Source organism: Myotis nattereri (assembly GCF_964212035.1).
Source record: "Myotis nattereri genome assembly, chromosome: 17".
NCBI classification, from domain to species: domain Eukaryota; kingdom Metazoa; phylum Chordata; class Mammalia; order Chiroptera; family Vespertilionidae; genus Myotis; species Myotis nattereri.
In genome coordinates, this window is record NC_138092.1 from 50,933,858 (window position 1) to 50,956,129 (window position 22,272).

Below are 22,272 nucleotides of genomic sequence, written 5' to 3' on the forward strand. Positions count from 1 at the left end.
ACTTCTTTAATGCATGAGTTTTCATTTTGAATATGTCTCCAGGGTACCAAGCAATTATGCTGCAGACCCTGCCACAGCTTCGAATCCTGGACTGCAAGAACATATTTGGTGAGCCGGTAGACCTGTCACAGATAAATTCCTCAAGTCTGCAGTGCTTCGAAGGTCTTTTGGATAATTTGGTTTCATCTGATTCTCCCCTAAATATCAGTGAAGATGAGGTATGGTATTGGGTTTTCCCTAATACAAAGATGCCTTCAGCTTGTCCTTCGTCAGTGCACATGTTGAGGGTCTGGTGGTATCTGTCCTAGATCGCTGACGGCCTGCCGGTGGTGACGGCCCCCACGGGTGATGACATGGCCCCCCTGGACCCGTTTGCAAGTCCTCCAACTGACACGGGGCTGCCGTCTTTTATGTCCGTGTGCCCGCCTTCTGAGCCAGAGAAGGATAATCATGATAGAGATTTTCAGAATGAGATGAAACTTCAGAAATTAGATGATCAGTTTTTACAGCTTCTCAATGAAGTAACTATTTTTCCTATTTTACTAAGTCCTGTGTTTGTTGAAGAAATAGTTCAAAAAATGTAAAGTGAAAGTTGGTTCAAGCGGACCTCAGAAGCACTGTACTGCATTTGTGCACGTGTCTGCGTGCGTGTCTGTCAGTTCTTGTCTTTTCCAGAGGTGGGCTTGGTACCGTCCCCGGGGCGGGAACAGCGATGCACTTTCCCCTCATTTCCTCGTCCTCCTCTAGACCTTCTAATGTGATTTCTGTTATGCTTCCCCTATTTCCACTGCTCCCCTATTACTTCAAACTCTCTCTGCACCTGCCTGTGAACAGGGGGGATTGGGAGTCACTTTTGACCTCTTCTGTCATCTCTTCAGTTGTTTAAAGGTCAAAACCACTTCTGGAACCCACAGCTGAATCCAAATTAATTCATAGATTTCCTCCTTCGACTCTTTTTTTTTTTTTTTTTTTTTTTTAAATGTATTTTATTGATTTTTTACAGAGAGGAAGGGAGAGAGATAGAGAGTTAGAAACATCGATGAGAGAGAAACATCGATCAGCTGCCTCCTGCACATCTCCCACTGGGGATGTGCCCGCAACCAAGGTACATGCCCTTGACCGGAATCGAACCTGGGACCCTCCAGTCCGCAGGCCGACGCTCTATCCACTGAGCCAAACCGGTTTTGGCGATCTCCTTCGACTCTTTACAGTAGACCTTCCCCAAATGAATCTCTACTTCCCTGAGTTACTTATTCGACTTTGCCCCTTACACTGCTGTTTAGGGTGAGCTACAGTCCTGGACTCGCTGCTGTCGGGGTCCCAGCCTCCCCCGAAAGGCGAGGCTGTTAGTCAAATGTCAGTTTGACCTCAAAATTTGTAATTTTAATACTTAATTATTTTCTGAAACTGGAGTGGGGGTGGGAAGCAGACAACGCTTATGGGATGTTTTTGGTTCGGTGGGTTTTTAATAATCCTGAAGTATTGTCGTAGCTGTGGTACCAGCAGTGCCAGATAAACACGGCCCCCGCTGGTGAGGGGGGGAGAGAGTGAGTGAGGCTGCCAGGATTCCTCGTGCCGGAGCGCAGATTGGGTTCCTTTGGGGCCGCAGAGGAGGTGGTGAGAGGGCTGGGCTGCAGCGCTGGCCTGGCATGCTTTGCTATTGTTGACATACTTCTGGGCCTCCGTCTCCTCAGGTTTCCTGCCCATCTTTTCTCATGGCCGACTCTTCGACCAGTGTCAGAACTTAGATTTCAGCTGAACTTAAACATGAAGCGCATTTGGCAGCTTCTCTTGCACTCGCACATCTTTCTCATGATGGCCCGGTCCAGTAGGTAGGGTCACGCTCACTGTCCTGTTCCCTAGAGCGGAAACCGGGAGACCTGAGCGTCCTCTGTAGGGGGGCCGTTGAGCCTCGTGCCTGATGACCTGGAAATCAGTGTGGGCACGACTGTCCCTACTTGTTTTCACTGCTCTGTCGTGGTCCCCTGTACGATATACCAGCGATTATTTGTCATTGTCCTCCTGAGGTTCCGCCAGATTAGCTCCACGTCTGTGGCCGTTGCTGATAAGTCTGTGTGTGAACTTAGGTCTTCCCTTCCCGTCCGTGAACAGCTGGAAGCGGACTGTCTGGAGTGGGGCTGGGTGTGTGCTCAGTTACACGGGCACTGCCAGAGCCTCTGGGTGCCAGTGCATGCAGTCCCGCCAGCAGTGCCCAAGGGGCCGTGCTGCTGTCTCCGCCCAGTCCTGACCCCCCCCCCCTCAGTTCCCCTTGGCCCTGTCCCCCCCTGCCCCCCCGCACTGTGCTGTTAGCACTGACCTCATTGCAGCCACTCTGCTGACTGTGTTCTGGTGTGCACCGTGCTTGAATTTGCATGTCACTAATGGTCGGCAGAGCTGAGCACTTTCCATGGGCTTACTGAGTAGTCATAAATCTTTTGTGAAGTGTCTGTTCAAACTTTTTGCCCATATTTTATTGAGTTGCTAGTTTATTACTGGGTTATAAGAATTCCTTCGAGTCTCCCTGTGATGGGGCATTGCAGCTCCAGCCCACGCTGTCTCTGTTTGGGAAGGGAGAGAAAGCAGTAGCTGGCATCCCCGCAGCCTCTCCAGGTGAGCATGCTGGAGAGGCAGGAAGGGCTCCATGTGACCAGCCACACACACACACACAAGAATTCATTCTATGTCCTGAATTCTAATGTCAGATATTGGTCATGTATTTGTCAAATATTTGTGGGTATTTTCTCACAAATTGTATCATTTTTTCTTTGATGGTTATTGCATTCGGTGCATTTTAAAATTCTTGGGTATCCCCAAGTCACCCAAGTCATGATGACATTGTCCTGTGTTACTCTCCAAAAAGCTGAGGTCTGTGCGTGTGGGAAGCAGTCGGAGTCCATGCCTCTCTGTGGGTGGGCAGTTTTCCCAGCACCACTTGTGGGAAAGGCTGTTCTTTCCTCCCCTGGGTGGTGTTGATGCACCAAAGGGTCACAGGTTCAATTTCTAGGCAAGAGCATGTACCTGGGTCGCAGATTCCATACTGCCCTGGCCGGGCACGTACAGGAGGCAGCCTATTGATGTATCTCCCTCACATCATGTTTCTCTCTCTCCCTCTCCCCCCTCCCTTCCACTCTCTCTAAAAATCAGTGGAAAAAATATCTTCGGTGAGGATTAACCAAGCAAAAATAAATACATAAAATAAAAAATTATATGACCTTATAAATTATAGAATCTATTTCTGATCCCTTTTTTCAGTTTCTTTGTTCTATTGTTTTTTATCTTATGCCAAAACCACACCGTCTTGATTTTTGTTTCGTAGTAATTTTATAAGTCTGGTAATGTAAGTCTTACAATTCTTTCTTTTTATGCCCCAAAATTATGTTGGGTATTCTACGTTCCTTGCATTTCTTTAAGCCTCAGAATCAGCTTGTCTGTTTCTGAAAAATTTATATCTTAATATTGAGTCGTAAATTTGTGAACTTATCTCTGTTATTTAGGTCTGTTTCATTGTTCTCAGCAGTAGTTTTCAACATACAAGTTTTACACATCTGTATAAAATTTTGTATTAAATTTTGTTTTATAATTGTTTGTAAACTGAACAACTTTTGTAGTTTTGTGTCCCACTTGATTGCTGCTTGTACGTAAAAGTGTGGTTGATTTTTGTGTACATGACTTGTGTCCTGTCACCTTGCTGAATGTATTAGTCTAGTCCTTGTTCTATGTCTTGCTGATGATTTTCTACATAAACAATCATCCACAGACTTCTTCCTTCTTCCCTGATCTCTTTGCTGCTCCTTTTGCTTTATTGCAACGGCTGAGGTCTCCAGTGCAGGGCTGAACGAAATGGTGAGGTGGGCGCCTCCTGGCCCAGAGCTCTCTCTATGTGACCATGAAGTGTGATGCTAGTGGTACGTTGTTCATAAATGTCCTGTATCAAATCCTTTACTTCTGTTCTGCATTTTCTGATGGTGCTGAATTTTTTTTCATCAAATGTTTTTGCATCTATTGAAATAATCTTGATTTTTTTACTCTTTATTAAGCATGCCGGGAGCACTATCGCACTCCTCCTGCAGTGTCACTATTAGGTGCTAGTAGTTCACTCTTTATTGACAGATGGCGCCTAAGTGCAGGTTACTTATGATGCCGAATGTTTGTAGTTCTAAAATTGACCACTGGCATTTATCTGCCTAATTTTTTACAGGTACTACAATTTTATGAAGTTTTTTTTCCTAAACTGCTGTAAAATCAGCAAAAATGCCTTGGCAATTTTAGCATAGTTCCTAGGATATTGGTTGTCACTCAAAGGGTTAATATAATAGGATGAACTACATTGATTAATTTTAAGATGATAAACATTGTGTTCTTGATATACTAGTATGCCTCATTTAATCACGATATATTATCTCTTGTATATATTCCTGGATTCAGTTTGCTGGTTCTTTATAAGGGTTTTGATGTCTTTGCTCATGAGGGATATTGGTTTATACTTGCATGGTAGGGTCTTTGGTTTTCATGTTTGGGGCAAGCTGCCTAGTAAATGAGGTGAGAACTGTTCCTCCTGCTCTGTGTTCTAAGTGTTTGTAAGACTGGAATTATTTCTCCCCTAAATGTTCAGTAGGGTTCACCAGTGAAATCACCTGGGCCTGGGAGGTTCTTAATGATGAATTCAATGTTTACATAATTCAAAGGCCTCTCTTTGTTTTGTCTTGTTCATTTTAGCTTGGCTTTTTGTTGATTTCTACAGAAATCAACTTTGTTCATTTTATCTACTTTTTCCCACAATATCAACTTCTACATTTTATTTTTTCTTTTACTTACTTTTAATTTACTCTTCTTTTTCTAGCTTCTTAATGTAAATGCTTATTAGGTTATTGATTTTGGACATGTTCTAACCTAATCATTCAAAGCAGTAAATATTCCTTTAAAGACTGCATTAGCCACATTCGACAAGTGTCTCATTTACTTCTGTTTTTTCAGAGAGCCCATTCCGGGCCATTTCCACAAGGGTTCCCTGGCCAGCACGCCTGTCTCGGTGGCTGTCATCTGGGCCTCCCGCAGGGTGTGTGTCTGCAGCTGTGGCCTCAGGCTGGGAGCTGCACGGCACCTCGGGATTCCTGGCTTCCTCACGGTTTGCAGTTCTGTCGGTTGCATGCAAGATGTTAAACGTCCAGCTCTGACTTGGATTTGCCAGTTTCCCTTCAACTTCCTTAATATTTACTCTTGGTTTTCAGCACTTTGGCTGCATTGTGCTTAAGGATGGGTTTCTTCATGTCTGTCCTGCTGATGGTTTGTTTCTCTGAGCATTTTAAACCCCGTGTATGGGAACTTGCGGGCATTATTTCTTCAACTCTTTTTCTGTCCCATTCTCTCTCTCTATTCAGAGTCTACATCAGCCATGGGCAAACTACGGCCCGCGGGCCGGATCCGGCCCATTTGAAATGAATAAAACTAAAAAAAAAAAAGACCGTACCCTTTTATGTAATGATGTTTACTTTGAATTTATATTAGTTCACACAAACACTCCATCCATGCTTTTGTTCCGGCCCTCCGGTCCAGTTTAAGAACCCATTGTGGCCCTCGAGTCAAAAGTTTGCCCACCCCTGGTCTACATGCTCTTTGCCGTTGTCCCACAGGTTTCTGAGACTGGACATCTTAACTTTCTCCTCGGAATTCTTCACACTGAATAATGTCCACTGTGCCATCTTCAGGGTCACTGATTCTTTCTTTTGTCACCTCATTCTTCTGTGAAGCTCAGCCAGGGAATTTTTACTTCAGACGTTGTACTTTTCCGATGTGAAATTTCCTCTTTTTAAAAATAATTTCTGTTTCTCTGCTGAGCTTTTTTCTCTCTATTCATGACAAGGATACTTTTCAGGCCACTGAGCACAATCGGGTCCCCCTCCATTGCCTGTCTGTTCTCCTGGGAGTAGTGAGGCTGGCTGCTCCTGGGGTGGGTGTTGCTGGGTCATTCTGGATATTGTGATGTTACGCTGTGGAGAGTCCATGTCCCTAGCAGCCTCCAGGGTCCCTGTTTTTGACTTGAACTGTATCACTTTGTCTCTTGGGCTGCTTACTGTTGTCCTTCACTTGCCATCTCTGCGCTGTCCTCTGATTGTATAGACCCCAAAGCCTGATGTTTGTACCTGAGTTTTGGACTTCCACACAGCACTTGCTGGGCTGCATCCTCACCCCTGCACAGCACTCACTGGGCTACATTCTCACCCCTGCACAGCGTTCAGTGGGATACATCCTCACCCCTGCAAAGAGCTCGCTGGGCTACATCCTCACGCCTGCACAGCGCTCGCTGGGCTACATCCTCACCCCTGCACAGCGCTCGCTGGGCTACATCCTCACCCCTGCACAGCGCTCGCTGGGATACATCCTCACCCCTGCACAGCGCTCGCTGGGCTGCATCCTCACCCCTGCACAGCGCTCGCTGGGATACATCCTCACCCCTGCACAGCGCTTGCTGGGATACATCCTCACCCCTGCACAGTGCTCGCTGGGATACATCCTCACCCCTGCACAGCACTCGCTGGGCTGCATCCTCACCCCTGCACAGCGCTCGCTGGGATACATCCTCACCCCTGCACAGCGCTCGCTGGGATACATCCTCACCCCTGCACAGCGCTCGCTGGGATACATCCTCACCCCTGCACAGCGCTCGCTGGGCTACATCATCACCCATGCACAGCGCTCGCTGGCATACATCCTCACCCCTGCCCAGTGCTCGCTGGCATACATCCTCACCCCTGCACAGCGCTCACTGGGATACATCCTCACCCCTGCACAGCGCTCACTGGGATACATCCTCACCCCTGCACAGCACTCACTGGCCATATCCTCAGGCTAAAACCACAGAGACGGAAGCACCCCGTCTAGTTATTTTCCCATGTGTCAATTACTCTAGAATAAGCTTGTATTTGTTCATTTCTCAGGGCCTACAAGTAGATTTTGTTTGTTGTTTTGTTTTTATTTTTCCCAGAGTTTATAATTGTTACCTGAGAGAGTCCACCCATAGGAGCTTACTTGTCCACACCAGAAGCTGATTCCCCATGTTTAATTCCAAGCTTTCTGACTTTACAGACCCTTGACCTTGTAAGAGCCCATCATAGTGTAGGAGATTTCAAATTTTAGTCTTGTATACCGAATCAAACTTTGTTGGTTTTTTATTCTAGACTTCTAGCTCTTTAATAGATAATGTTCCCGAGAAAGACCTGATACTGAAAAGAGACATGGATATAACTTCTGAAAGTGACTATGGCAACAGAAAAGAATGCAATAGAAAAGTTCCTCGAAGATCGAAAATCCCATACTATTCCAAAACAATTCAGACTATTAAGCACTACAACAAAAACAGCAACACTTCCATAAGGTACTTATTTCTGATTTAGAAATTCAGACAAGGCCCACACAAGTTACTACTGCACTTCCTCCTCAAGCTCTCTATTGCCTAACAGCAGCCGCAGGCTCTCAGACTTGCTCTGTGCATCCGTGTACGTTTATTCAGAACCATCCCTTTCTCTGGGATAGAGTGTCCTTCACTTGTGGAAAATATAAACACTGCACATTCTCTGGGTTATTTTCTGTTTCGTTCTTTGCAGTTACAGTCGTAAAATGAAGCAGCCTTTCTTTAAAGACTTATACGTATGTTCCTCTCTGGCAAACTGTAGCCAACTGGAGGAGGTTGAGGAGCCGAGGACTGAGCTGATGCAAGTGAACATCAGTTGCCCAGAGGACACCTACCGGGTAGGGAGAAAGACTCAAGAGAAATGCATGCAAGTGATCTTGGGTTTAAGTTTAAATACAGGTAGTCCCAGAAAAATAGTGCTGGGATACATCCTCACTCCTGCACAGTGCTAATACTTTATTAGCAAAAAGTATTGTGTGTGTTTTTATTGGAGTGATGGAAATTATTTTTCCTTCCTGGTTTCCAGATGTGTGATGTTGTTATTTGTGTAATTTTTGAAGATATGGCAATTACACACTTACTTAAATCAGATTCCAGTGAGACCCTGTGTTAACTTTCCTGTGGAGAAGACGGCCTGTCTAAATGTTCACGTTCTTATTCCCGGCAGTGCTTCCTAACTTCTGGCTCTCAGACACCCACGTGTCTAAGGAAATCTGGGGCTTCGCAGGGAAGTCTGCCCTTAGACGCACCACAGGCATGCTAATTCAGGGTTTTCAGGACTCTCCCGAAACCCAATTAGGGGTCCATGGATTCCAGATTAAGAGGCATTTAAAAATTTTAAAATTCTTCAATATTTGCCAGAATCATTCTCATGTTGTTAAGAATTTTTGGTGGACTGATTTATTTATAGCTTTATTAACTTGCCCTTATTTTACTTGTGAAGTTCTGGTTTTGATTGTGATGTCGCTGTTCTTCCAATAATATAATTACTTCTTAAACTGTTTCACACCTTTTGTGCTATTGGTTTCCTCCTCTTCTTTTCAAGTACAGAAGCTTGAAATATAATTGAGGAAAATAATAGTCATTGTCATGACAGTGATGGTAGCTAACCTTTCCTGAGTGGTCATTACGTGCCTGGCACGGTGTGTACACTTCACTTCCGTTAATTTGTTTAACCCTCCCCACAGCCTCTGAATGAGGTGCTGCTATTTCCATATTATAAATGAGAAAATTGAGGCAAGATAATTTTTCCAAGTTCACACAACACTATTATTTTCTTTCAGATACTTGTTGAGCAGCTAGACCAGGAGAGAGAGAAGAGGTGGAAAGCTGAACAAGCTGAAAAGAAGCTCATGGATTATATCGATGAGCTGCATAAACATGCAAACGAAAAGAAGGACATCCACAGCCTGGCTCTGCTCACCACAGATAGGTAAGGGCACGGCCCAGCCTGGAGCATGACCTCGCAGCGGGAACCCTCCATTTCAGCGGCTGAAGTGAGATCAGAGCCATGTTGTGGCTAAAGCATTAGTGCTTCAGCAGCTTGTTCGGAACAAAGAATGCAGGCCCCGTTCGTTTGGGCTCAGCCAGAGGGGTCAGGTAGATGGATATACCTGCCGAGTGAGGACCAGCAAGCGCTCCTGGAAGGCACAGGCTGCACCCCTCTGTCCTGCTGGCCAGGAGGGCCACACCCCACACAGTGCCTGAAACCAGTGGCTCAGCAGAGCTTGCTGGCGAAGGAAGTTCACATACGGTGACGTTTCATTCATCCAGGAAGTGTGTTGTGCCTTGTGGCACAGTGTTAGCTTCAGGGGTGGGAGAGGGGCAGGGACTCTGATTTTCAGCCTTTTTTTTAATCTAGTGTGAGTTTGAAACATACTGCATTCTTCCTCTCCACTGTGACCTTTGATGTTGACTACAGTTTTTCTCTTTAAATGAGTAATATATGCATCTGATTTCTGTTTTAGGTTAAAGGAGATTATTTTTAAAGAGAGAAATTCCAAAGTGCAACTCGAAGTTATGGTTCACAAACTTCAAAATGAAATTAAAAAACTGACCATTGAATTAATTAAAGCGAGAGACCAGCAAGAGGATCACATCCGACACCTGAGAGCCCTGGAGAGAGCGTTAGAGAAGATGGAGCGGCAGAAAGGGCAGCAGCAGACGGCACAGGTATTGCTGTCCCGTCGGCAGCCTGGCTCCGGTGGAAGCGGCTCTGGTTGTCCGGTGGACTGGAGGCGAGTGAGCTGTGGAGTTACTGAATGAAGGCTCCTGCACTCACAAGGCCATCAGAAGACTTGGTGGACGTGTTGCAGGTTGCTAGGCTGTGTTCCCAGAGCCAGGACGTAAAGGCTCTTTGGGGCAGCTGAAGGGTTTTTGTTTTTTTTAATGAATTTATTGGGGTGACATTGATGAATAACATTCTATAGGTTTCAGGTGTTCAGTTCTATAATACATCATCTGTATATTTTTCTCTTAATCCCTTCGTCCATGTCACTTAGGCCTGCAACCCCCCTCCCCTCTGACAGCCGCGCCAGTCTGTTCTCTGTCTCTGTGTGTCTGTTTCTCTTTTGATCTCAAGGTCCCTCACTTCACACTTTCTGATCTGGATGAGTTGAGCAGCAGACAAAGCGAGTGTCGCTGCTGCCAGGGCTGTCACTGATGTGACCACAGCATCATCACCTAGGACAGTGGTTGGCAAACTGTCCGACTGACTTCTGCGCCTGGGCCATGAAGTTTCAATTGCACTGTACTTGCTCGCCCGCATGTGGTATTTTGTGGAAGAGCCACACTCAAGGGGCCAAAGAGCCGCATGTGGCTCGCAAGCCCCAGTTTGCCAACCACGGACCTAGGACATTTTGAAAGTCAGTTTGGGCACTAGGTTCTGTTATTTAGAAGGCACTTTTCCTGGGGAACTGACAATGGAAGCAGGGAGTTATGGTCTTAAGTACTAAAATTGTGTGTTTTCCCCAGATGCGGCTTATCGAAGAGGTAGAGCTCAAGGCGGCGGCTGCCGACCGAGAAATTAACTTACTTCGAACTTCCCTTCAGCAAGAAAAGGAGCAGGTGCAGCAGCTTCACGAGCTTCTTGCACTGAAGGAGCAAGAGCACAGGTAAACGCCGCTGGTGTGGCTCAGTGGTTGAGCTTCGACCTATGAACCAGGAGGTCACAGTTCAATTCTCAGTTAGGGCACATGCCCGGTTGCGGGCTCGATCCCCAGTGTGTACAGGAGGCAGCCAATCAATGATTCTTTTTTATCATTACTGTTTCTATCACTCCCTTTCTGAAATCAATAAAAATACATTTTTTTAAAAAAGAGCACAGGTAAATGAAAGCGCACCAGGCAGTGGGGACAGTCAAGCAAAGGAAAGAAGCTGCTTGGTTCTTCCTCCTCCCCCCTAACCCCCTCCCATCTCCCTCCACAAACAGGAGCCAGGACTGAGCAGTGGGAGGCTAGTTGCAGAGCACATGGAGGGGCTGCTTGTGTATGTGGTAGGGTCCCCTCCTAGTGCAGTGGCAGCTCACAGACACAGGTGACTTACTGAGGTGTGGGCACTTACCTGGAAACTTCCTACATTTCTGCAAATCCAACCTAAAGTTGGTCATTGGCATGTGCAAAAAACTTTTATTGGATCTCCCAGTGACACCGTGCTCAGTGCTTCTTCACTCCTGTGGAGCAGCTGCTAATCAACGTTTCCTTCCAAGGGCCAGATAGAAAGGATCCCAGCCCAGCTGGTGGTGCTCAGTGGTTAAGCGTTGACCCAGGAACAATTCCTGGTCAGGGCGCATGCCCAGATTATACGCTCCATTCCCGGTGGGGGGCGTGCAGGAGGCAGTCGATGTTTCTCATCTGTTTCCATCTCTCTATCCTGTTCTCTTCCTCTCTCTTTAAAAAATCAAAAACATACCAACAAAAAAAGAAGGAAGGGGTTCCAGGCTTCTCAGGCCACAGCTGACTGCCTTCCCTGCAGACAGGACTTAAGCCAGTGGGCGTGGCCGTGTTCCCGTAAAACCTTGTTTACAGAAGAGGGCGGCAGGCCAGTGGAGCCCTGGGCCTCAGTGCAGCGCCCTGCTCTGAGTCCCCAGCCATGGGAACACTGTCGGCTGCTTGTCTCCAGCTGCCCCCACCCAATTCTGTGATGTCATGTAGAAATTAAATACTGATGCTTGGGGGGATATTGGCATCCTATGTATGGGTAGAACAGGTATAAAAGATTGAGGGAAAACAAAAACAATGTATAAATTTGTACTTAGTTTCCTTTACATATCTTTTTTTTAGCATCTTGTTCTAGTTTAAAGAAACCCAGACTGGAAATAGTGGATTTTGTATTAATGGCTTGGTTTATTCAAGAAAAAATAGTGGTGAACTCAAAGGAATGAGCTCACATTTAAAGAAAAAACTGGCCTTATATCAAAAAAGATTGGTGAATAATTTCACAGTTTAACTGATTTTTTTTCCTTAACCAACCACTAGTACCAGTCAGGCTGCATTTATTGTATGTCAAAGACTCAGAGCCGAAGGCACACGGAGGGAGAGCTGCAGGTGCGGCTAGGAGCCCTGGCGCCGTCCACTGGGCCTGAATGTCTTGGGAACTTACACCAGGGCCATGCCTCTGATTCCACCCGCTGAGCACAGTCAAGGAAAACTCCTTCCTTCTCTGTCCTGGCAGTTTCTGTGTTTGAAGGTAGGGAGCTCATCTTAGAGGACAGTTAGGGACTATATAATATTTAATAAACTTTAAGGTTTTTCATTCCAAGGGAACAGCATTCTGTGATTGTTGTTTGTTTTTCATTCCAGGAAAGAACTTGAAACAAGGACATTTTTCAGTGATTCTGAGTTCCAGGAAGCCATAGCCAAGGAAGTGGCAAAAGAAGAGGCAAAGCATGAGCAAGAGATCAAAGGATACCAAGAAAAAATCGACACATTAAATCATCAGTACCTGGATTTGGAGAATGAATTTCGTATTGCTTTAACTCTCGAAGCCAGAAGATTTAAAGATGTAAGAATTGGCATTTAGGTTCTTATTGAAAACAGAACCAGCAGATATGGGGTGATAAGAGGACCCCACTTTAGAGTTGTAGGTCTGTGGACATGTTGGCTGTATGGCCTTAAGCAGATCACTTAAATTCCTGGAGTCCCAGCGTCCGCACTGAGATCACCACTACTCTCCCTGCTGTTCCCAAAGCCCAGTCAGACTGTGGTGGTCAGGCATGGAGCACGGGAGCCTGGCTTCTCCCCTGTGGCTCTAGGGCGGGCATTGTAGCCAGACCCCGGCCGCGGCCTCTGCCTCGTGCTGAGCACAGCCGTGCTCCGGGTGGCACACAGCAGCACTGAGTGCTATCATTACTTCATTTTGCTAAACCTCTGAGATTCTAAACATGAAAGAATTGCCCTAGCCGGTTTGGCTCAATGGGTAGAGTGTTGGCCTGCAAACGGAAGGGTCCAGGGTTCAATTCCGGTCAAGGGCACATGACCAGGTTCCAGGCTCGATCCCCAGTAGGGGGTATGCAGGAGGCAGCCAATCAATGATTCTCATCATTGATGTTTCTATCTCTTTTTCCCTCTCCCTTCCTCTTTGAAATCAATAAAAAATATATATATTAAAATAAACATGAAAGAAGTTGTTTCCAGAAACAAATATTTTCTAAATATTTGGAGAACTGCTATTTATAATGCAATTTTGAAATATAGGTTAAAGATGGTTTTGAAAGTGTTGCAACTGAGTTAGCAAAGAGCAAGAATGCTCTTGTCTGGGCTCAACGGAAAGAAAACGAGTCTTCCTCTTTAATTAAAGATCTGGCCTGCATGGTGAAGGAGCAAAAGACAAAGCTTGCGGAAGTCTCCAGACTGAAACACGAAACAGCAACAAACTTGCAGGTAAGACATTGTAACGCTGTATTCTCCTTCTATTTGCTATGTCATTTCCCAAATGCCTGCAGTGATTTAGGAAGTGCACAATGTTGAACTTTTAAATAATACTAATTATGTACTTGACATGTTTGAAAAGTAATAGAACTGGGAGGTTAGCTAATTTACCAGAGTGCACTACATACGCCAAGATAGTGTTTAAGCATAATAAGTGAATTAACTAGGAAACTAAGTAGCTAGTATACCGTTGCACAGCGAGAGAAGAAGTTGTGATGGTGATGCTCAGATTGCTAAGTTTTGGGAAATAGCATGCGGGCTGCTGGTGTTAACTTTTGTAGCAGTGGTTTTTTAGACATACCCACACATAATCTAAATTAATGTCTGTTGTCGCCATTTTAAACATTAGGGATATTTTGCCAAGAGAACTTCCTTTCTGCAAGTGACCTCTAGGCCAGCAGTTGCCAAGCGGTGGTCTGCGGACCACTGGTGGTCCATGAGGTCCGAAAGGTTGACGACCACTGCTCTAGGTGACTCATATAAATGCTGAGAAACTTAGAATATTACAGGTGTGGTTGCACTTAGGGTGTTAGAATAAAATTCAGAGTGTTTGAGGAGTGGCCTCTTAAACTTTGACTTCATTTTCTGACCTACATGTATCTTTAGTTAATAAAACTAAAACTTATTCTGATGTAAAATTGAGGAACATTTACTTGGTATTTGCTTAAATAACATTTTTCTTAAGATAAAATGCAAGATAGTAGGAATAGGAGCATTGTGTAACAGCTGCTTTGCGTTTTCCCATGTCTGGGGAGTATACAGAATCAGATCAACACCCTTGAGCTCCTGATCGAAGATGACAAGCAGAAGAGCATCCAGATCGAGCTGCTCAAGCACGAGAAAGTCCAGCTGATTGCCGAGCTCACAGCCAAGGAGTCACTCATTTACGGTCTCAGGACAGAGAGAAAAGTGTGGGGACAGGAGCTGGCACAACAGGGTAAAATTCTCAAATGTCAAAGGGAAACCAGCCCATTTTGCTAAAGGAGCAGATCTGTATACAGGAGAGAACAAGGAAGGGCTTTCCTGCCCCACGACCCAGGGTCAGGGCCACCTCCCAGAAACAGGAAGTGGCTTATTGTACCAGGCGCCGCTCTGAGTTGGCTTTCCTCCTGGTGGTTACTTTTGTAACGGGTTACTTTTCTCACCAGGTCTACCTTTCCCGTGCTAGTGCTGAATTAAGTTGTTGAAAACATTTCTTTCTCATACAGTAATTTTACATGGTTTCATACAGATGCCGCATTCAGTTCTTTTCTAAACATGTTGCTAACAGTTAGCTTGTTACACATGGAGAAATGCTAAATGGCATGTGGATGAAAACCACCATCGGCTTAGGTTAACCTACCTCAGTCCATTCCGCTCGAAATCTGCCCAGCGGAGGTGGCTGTGTAGGGCACCACATTCGCTCCATGGTGCTGGCTGTAACGGAGCGTGGCTCACCTGTCATTCTACATGGGATATCGCGCGTGGTCTGGCCGTGGGTGTGCATTATCCTGACCAGTTAGATAGGACCGCCTGTCACTCCTTGTCCGATTGTGGCTCAGGGTTTCACACAGCACAGGGCTGATGTGCCTTTTGTTTCTGGCCCTTTCCTCCTCATACTGTGTGCGCTTGCAGATCTCATTTCTGTAGCCAGCTTTCCTTGTACTCATCTGTTCCACGTTGTGGAATTCGATGTTCATAAGAGACAAACCCTCCATCTCCTAAGTTTGCCTCCGTGGTGTTTGCTTTCCAGGATCCTGTCTGGCCCAGGACCGCGGGAAACTGGAGGCGCAGATCGAAAGTTTATGCAAAGAGAACGAGTCTCTGCGGAAGACGATCGAGCAAGACAGCGACACGCTGCGGATTAAGTGCAAAATCATAGAGGACCAAACCGAGACCATCGGGAAATTAAAAGCTGTAAGTTTGGCGTTTATTTTGGGAAGACGGCATATGGCAGGTGTGAGAATCTGGATCAGAGTGGAGTCTCCAATAAATGCTTTGTCTGTGCGAGTCCAGCTGTTGTGGAGTTTAAGACAGGTTATCATGTGTTCCTTTTGCAGTACTTTCCCCTTTGCTTTTAAAGGTGATACGTGGCATTCATTTATTGACTTGAACTTACATTTACTTCAAGGTTTTATGAAGAATGTTGTTATTGCCCTTTGAAATAACTAAAAACAGTCTTGATGAAGGGTTAGGAACCACAAGAAAATGAACGTTTTATATGTTTAAAATATCCTTTCAAGCATTGCTTAATATCTCTCAATACTGCTCTCACTTCTCAAACTTATAACAAACCTACTCTCTTGTAGGTGAAGGTATATGACTAGATTGCAGGATTCATGCTTGTCCCGAGCTGACCATGTGCCAGTTGTACCCACCTCTTCTTACTTGGGCCCGCCTGAGGAAATGCTAACAAAATCACTTATTTCAACATGTAGAAAATCTCCAGAGAAAGTTTTTGAAGATTGTCTTGAGCACTAAAGCATACTTAAATTCCAAACTTTTCTTCTTAAAGTGTAAAAATAATTGAAAAGGGAGTTTTCATTTTTTAAATTTTTAAAATATATTTTTATTGAATCCAGAGAGAAGAAGGGAGAGGAAGAGATAGAAACATCAGTGATGATAGAGAATCACTGTTCGGCTGCTTCCTGCACCCCCCTAGTGGGGATCCAGCCCACAACCTGGGCATGTCGAACCATGATCTCCTAGTTCATGGGTTGACACTCAACCACTGAGCCGCACCAGCTGGCTGAAAAGGTGTTTTTAAAGAAACTTCTAAATGGGATTATCGCCCATAAAGTTAGGAACTCAATCTTTAGAGAATTTATAACCACTTAATTTTTTTTTTTCTTAGTCATTTTTAAGAAACTTTCTAATTTCATCAAGTACAGAAAATGAAGGACCCTGTTTACTCCCATGTTGCTCTCTCCATAGCTAGATGGGTTATGACTGCTTGAATTGTATTCTTGACCAGTGATACTGGTGTTCTCCCAATTGAAACTTTGGTCTCAGTATATCCTGTATTTCAAATATCTTTCACACATGCCAAGCTGCACTGATAGTTACTGAAAGGTTTTAGCTGTAAGCTGTTTTTCTTGTTTTAAAAATCTAGCCAAGCTTATTGTCTTTTGATAAGGTAAATAAGAATCAGGAAGACTGGTTGTTTGCATTTAAATTCCACAAGGCAACGCAGGTGATATTTGGTCTAGCCGGTCATTGTGCTGGACTTAACCACACAGTCACCGGCACCTCCTCAGCCTGAGGACGTGCAGATGGTGGGCAGAGCTTCTTCAGCAGCAAAGTCAGCCTGACTGACAACTTAAAGGGGCAATGACTTAAAATGCAAATTTTGGAGTTTGATGTTTACACCTGAGTAGATTCTCTAGTTAGCTTCTGACTATGGAAGTTTGAAACAGAAATTCTTTAAAATGCTATTTCCTCATGTTATTTTGGTACTTTTCAGTATACATGGAGCACGAGACCCTGGTGCTGCAGTGCTATTCTGATTATTAAGAGGGTTATTTCATAAGAATCTTTCATGGCTTCTGTGGGTTCTGGATAACGTGTGTGAAGGCTGCCCACGCCTAAGTACTTCAGGGAGTCGTGGGAGAAAATGAGCAGTTCAAGGCTTATGCAGCTGTTAGTCAAGACTCCCTGACTACCTTTCTTAGAATCCTTAGCTCTGTCACACCCTGAGGAGCTGCACCATGTTCTGTGTGACACTGAGAATCCGCCCTAAAGTAGACTTGTCCAGCATTTGTTTGCCTCCATCTTCTTCCCAAGAGGAATGAGAGGCAAGTGGGGCAGGGAGAATCGGGGCAAAAATAAGACCCTCTTCCATGCTCACACCCACAGCCCCGTGCTGGTGCACAGCGGGTTGTGCAGGACCAGCAGACATTGCACATGGCACATGCCTCAGGCGGGTTGACCCTCCTGGTGCCTGACCCACAGCACAGAAGACACAGCAAAAGTCCACCTCAGTCTGGGGGATGTGAGGTCTGTTTGCACGTGACATTTCACTAGTCATGAAATCGGACATTATTTAAAGTGTGTGTACAGTAGAAATGGTTTAATCCCTTGAGCATCAGTCTTTGCTGTATCCCTGTCACCCACCTAAAGTTTTCTTTCTTTCTGTCCTGAAAACATATTCTTTCAAATGCAAAATGACATAATTGAATTCCCATTGCGCTGCTTTCCCTTCTACTTTCTGTGTGATTAGTAACCACTAACTTCCTGAAATAAAAAGTGTGAGTAGCACAAAAATTTTCCCTCTTAATAGCCCCTAAACAATAGTCTGTATATCTTTTCTAAAACATTGAACTTTGAATTCATTTTTGTAGTTTGTAAAATAATTTAAAATCATACCTATTTAATTAGGAAATGAGACATCTAGGATTAATAAAGTACTTATTTTTTTCTTGAAGTGTTTACAGGAAAGAGAGGAACAAATCAAAATATTACAAGAAAACATCTGTGAAATACAGAAATGTACTCAAGAACAACTTGACGAAAAATCTTCACAACTGGATGACATAATTGAGAAACTAGAAAGACACAATGAAAGAAAAGCAAAACTAAAACAGCAGTTGCAAGTAAAGGAATTAGAGCTTGAAGAAATTAGAAAAGCTTACAGGTATTCTCAGTGTTTCCTGCTAAGAAGTAAACTGTGGCTTAATAACTTGTCTGACCAATTCTGTCTCTAACATCCTTCTTCTCTTGTCAGTATCCTTAATCAGAAGTGGCATGATAAAGGGGAGCTCCTCAGTAATCTGGAAATGCAAGTAAAGGAAGTGAAGGAGAAATTTGAGAACAAGGAAAGGAAGCTGAAAGCGGAAAGAGACAAAAGTGTTGAACTACGAAAGTAAGCATGAAGCCCTCAGGCACTGGGGCCGTCTGGGAATGGGGAGGGGCAAGATGGGGGAAAGCTAAAAACATGTTGGATGAAGTTATTTGCCAAATATTGGATTTCCATTCCATTATTTCATTTATAAAGGGAAGGTACTAGTTCCCTCTTCCGTGTTGTGAGCTGTAAGTCTGTGTCTGTTGTCTGTGTTTGTGTGGAAGTGCAGTACCTGACACATGGTAATTATTGTAGGTATGTCTGTCTTATTACTTTGCTTACTGTTTTCATGCTGTCTTCCTGAAAGCAGCCAGTGTGCTTGGCTGTTCGTATGGCTCTCTGAGGAGTACGTTGTCTGGGGCTCTGGGCCAGAGAAGCCGGAGCCCATTTCAAAGGGGGAGGAAGCCGTTCCTGGGGCCACTTGTGTGGGTTTTGTAAGTGCTCTAGAGGAAATGCAGGTTTTAGCTTGTAAACTCTGTAACTAGGCCTATTACAATAGTTTATAAAGTTGACAGCCTTGAAACTATGTAACGCAGTTTCAGGATCAGTCTCCTGTCGAAATAGAGAGGTATAGACAGCATGCACAGACTCCCATTGTGGTGGCTCCATTCCAGGTGTCCTGGTGTTTCCACTCCCTAAGATTAGAGGAGGTGTTATCCTCTGCAGAAAGGTTTGATGGCAGCATCTGCTGATAGCCCTGTTGCACTGTGCTTTCACAGCTACCCAGGGTCCTCGGCTCAGAACCAATAGCAGAAAAGTGTTCATTGTGGACTTTTTAAACAAAGTCACTCATATCCTGTATAATAAAAGGCTAATATGCAAATTGTCCCCACGGACAGGAGTTCGACTGACCGGGAGTTAGACGTGCGCTGACCACCAGGGAGTAGTGGCAGCAGGTAGCCGGGGTAAGGGAGGCCCCGGCCGGCAGCCAGCAGCCGCTAGGGACCCTACTCGTGCATGAATTTCATGCACTGGGTCTCTAGTTTAATAAAAAGGAAGTGGTGTTCTCCCTCTAAGAAACTTTTAGTACTAAACTTTTAACACTAATGTGTTTATTAACCCTAGGGTTTTATCTGTTAAGTATTAGCACAGGGAAATCAGACATATCCTCCTATGTAATAAAACCTTAATATGCAAATCAACCAGATGGTGGAATGACCAGTCGCTATGATACGCACTGACCACCAGGGGGCAGACGCTCAATGCAGGAGCTGCCCCCTGATGGTCAGTACGCTCTTACACGGAGAGTGCCGCTCAGCCAGAAGCCAGGCTCATGGCTGGCAAGCTCAGCAGCCTCCGCTGCAGGTGGGCGGTAAGGAGCGAGGGGTCCCGGACAGCGAGAGGGATGTCCGACTGCTGGCTTAGGCCCGATCCTCCCTTCCCCCTCCCTCCCCACCATCGGGCCTAAACTGGCAGTCAGACATCCCCCAAGGGGTTCTGGACTACAAGAGGGCACAGGCCGGGCTGAGGGACCTCCCCACCCCAGTGCATGTACCAGGCCTCTAGTCTATGTATAAATTTAAACCTGCCTATAGTATACACTTCAGATACGTGTCACACTGCACATCCCTGGGGGAGGTGGCATCCCTGGGAAGGTACTTCCAGTCCCCTCCCACAGACTCAGACTGGAGACCAGAGCAGGAGCTCAGAGGCGAGACTCACAAATGGGTGTGAGGTTCCCTGCCCTATGCTGCTGGCTGACTCTGCTGGAGGGTGAGATGCCTGTAGCTGTAGTTCCTGAGATGGAGAACCCTTTGCTACTTAGTGGAGTTTATGTGTCCATTGAAATATGAATGTGAGAGCTGCCATCTCAGAAGAAAAAGCATCCTAACTTTTATACACACCAAGATGTGAGTCTTGTTTTCTGTTTCAGGGATGCTGTGGAAAAGCTTTATTGTATGGATGATGCCTTTAAAAAACAAGTGGAGGCAATTGTTGAAGCTCATCACGCTGAAATAATACATCTGGAAAATCAAAAGCAAAAATATATTGATTCTGCAAATTTAAAGGTACTATCAGTAAATTGCACTTGATTATCATTATTGAATTGTTACAGCTAAATAAATTGAGACTGATAAAGAGAAAAGGCAGCATGATTTAATGACCAAATACATATGAAGAATGTTGCCAAAACTATCATGAAGCCAGGCCAAAATGTTGGCAGGGTGTAGAGTATAATTGCAGTGAAACCGAGGTCCTGAGTGACACTGGTGCGGACCTGCTCTGTGATGTCTGAGTGAAAGTCACCATCTCCCTGACCAGCCTCAGAGCGAAGCCCCTTCGCTTGCACACGAGCAGGGTGAGGAGTGAGTATGTTAAACACAAGCCATCATTCCCGTGGGAAAGTTCTCAAAAAGTAGTATTTTATCGTTAATTAGGGGCCAGGACTGTCACATTTGTCATATTGCTATCACTGACAAAGGAGCTTTTAATAATAGACATGCTTAAGCTTTCCCCTGAAATTTTCATTCACAGTTTGGGGTCAGACCCTAGTGTTTTTCAAACTCAACAGGTGATTCTCATGTGCCCCCCCTCCCCCCCCCACCACCACCACCACCACCTCCTCGTGAGATCTGCTAGCTGAGGGGGCAGTTTTGAAATTCCATTTTTCCCTGATTTTGAAGTGGTAATAGGAAACAGGTACAATAGTCGTCGTGCCCCCCCCCCCCCCCCCACACACACACACACCACGCGCACGCCGTTTTGTTTTCTGAGGTTTGGGTTACATGCAGTCAGTTGTCCGAAATATAAAATAGAAAATCCCAAAAATAATTCCTCAGTTTTCAGGTGCACACCATTGTGAGTAGCGTGATGAAACCGCCCCTCCCTGTCCTGCCGGACATGAATCGTCCTTTGTCTGGGGCCTCCCTGCTGTATGTGCTCCCCCCCCGTTAGTCACTTGGAACCACCTTGGTGATCAGATCGATGTCGTGGTATCGCAGTGCTTGTGTTCAAGTAACATTTATTTTACTTGATAACGGCCCCAAAGCGCAAGAGGTAGTGATGCTGGCAACTTGGACATGCCAAAGAGAAGCCATAAAGCGCTTCCTTTAAGTGGCAAGGTGAACATTCTGGACTTAAGGAAAGAAAAAAATCGTATGCTGAGGTTGCTAAAATTTTCAGTAAGAACAAATCTTCTATCGTGAAATTGGGAAGAAGGAAAAAGAAATTCCTGCTAGTTTTGCTGTTGTACCTCAAACTGCAAAAGTTACAGCCTCAGAGTGTGGTAAGTGCTTAGATAAGATGGAAAAGACTTTAAATTTGTGGGTGGAAGACATGGACAGAAAACGTGTTCCAATTGACGGCAGCATGCTGCTCAAAAAGCAGTGAGCCTGTGAGGACTTCAGCAGGGACCCCTGAAACCAGGCTGTTCACTGCAAGTGCAGGGTGGTCACAGATCCAGGGACAGTAGTGGCATTTTATCAGCTCACATCTCAGGAATAGAAGGGGCAGTACAGTGCAGTAAGATGTTCTGAGAAAGATCACATCACGTGACTTTTATTATAGTCCATTCTAGATTCTAGATACTCTATTTTGTTGTTAATCTCTTGCTGTGCCTGTTTTATAAATTAAGCTTTATCATAGGTATGTGTGTGCAGGAAAACCGTAACATATAGGAGGTTTGGTTTTATCTGTGGTTTCAGGGTCTTGGAACATATCCCCACAGATAAGGGGGAGACTGTCTTCTGTACGATTGGAGACTCAGAAATCAGCAGCTAGAAAAGAGCCCAACAAGAGAAAGTGACAGGAATACTCTGTATCGTTATAGTCAAGGTTGTATGATTAGTGGACATCACTCTCAGGAGTCTGAAGAGAGATGGCCGAGGGCTTTGGAAATCATCACAATGAATAAGGAAGTACAACTTGTTCAGAACTTAGTTCTGTATTTCATGTCAAATCAAGAGATGTTTCAGATGTTTTATTTAAGATCCTCTGAGTGTTTGGCAAAGGTACATCAGGTACCAAGTCAAGTATCAGGATAGGCCCGTACTTGGCTGAAAGGAAAATGCCTGGTTCTGTTTTAGATCTCCTACCGATACAACATAAAATTAAAGAGAGGGATCTGTTGGGGAGTTAAAGAAATGGTACCAGAACTTACATGTGACAATAAAAAAAAT

General features: G+C 45.0%; 1 protein-coding gene across 4 annotated transcripts in view; it reads left to right on the plus strand.

Moving 5' to 3' along the window:
- The window catches only part of LRRCC1 (leucine rich repeat and coiled-coil centrosomal protein 1), a 31,446-nt gene that overhangs the window by 7,521 nt on the left and 1,653 nt on the right, over positions 1-22,272 (plus strand). For 3 of the 4 annotated variants that reach the window (XM_081111031.1, XM_081111029.1, XM_081111030.1), the window contains 14 exons: positions 43-218; positions 309-521; positions 7,176-7,372; positions 7,602-7,746; positions 8,692-8,840; positions 9,376-9,580; positions 10,382-10,521; positions 12,208-12,409; positions 13,102-13,287; positions 14,098-14,272; positions 15,068-15,231; positions 17,739-17,947; positions 18,038-18,175; positions 20,028-20,163. In XM_081111031.1, coding sequence (XP_080967157.1) covers positions 43-218; positions 309-521; positions 7,176-7,372; positions 7,602-7,746; positions 8,692-8,840; positions 9,376-9,580; positions 10,382-10,521; positions 12,208-12,409; positions 13,102-13,287; positions 14,098-14,272; positions 15,068-15,231; positions 17,739-17,947; positions 18,038-18,175; positions 20,028-20,163 — 2,435 coding nt within the window. The remainder of the gene's footprint in view (positions 1-42; positions 219-308; positions 522-7,175; positions 7,373-7,601; positions 7,747-8,691; positions 8,841-9,375; positions 9,581-10,381; positions 10,522-12,207; positions 12,410-13,101; positions 13,288-14,097; positions 14,273-15,067; positions 15,232-17,738; positions 17,948-18,037; positions 18,176-20,027; positions 20,164-22,272) is intronic. The other variant, XM_081111032.1, reaches the window with a different exon arrangement.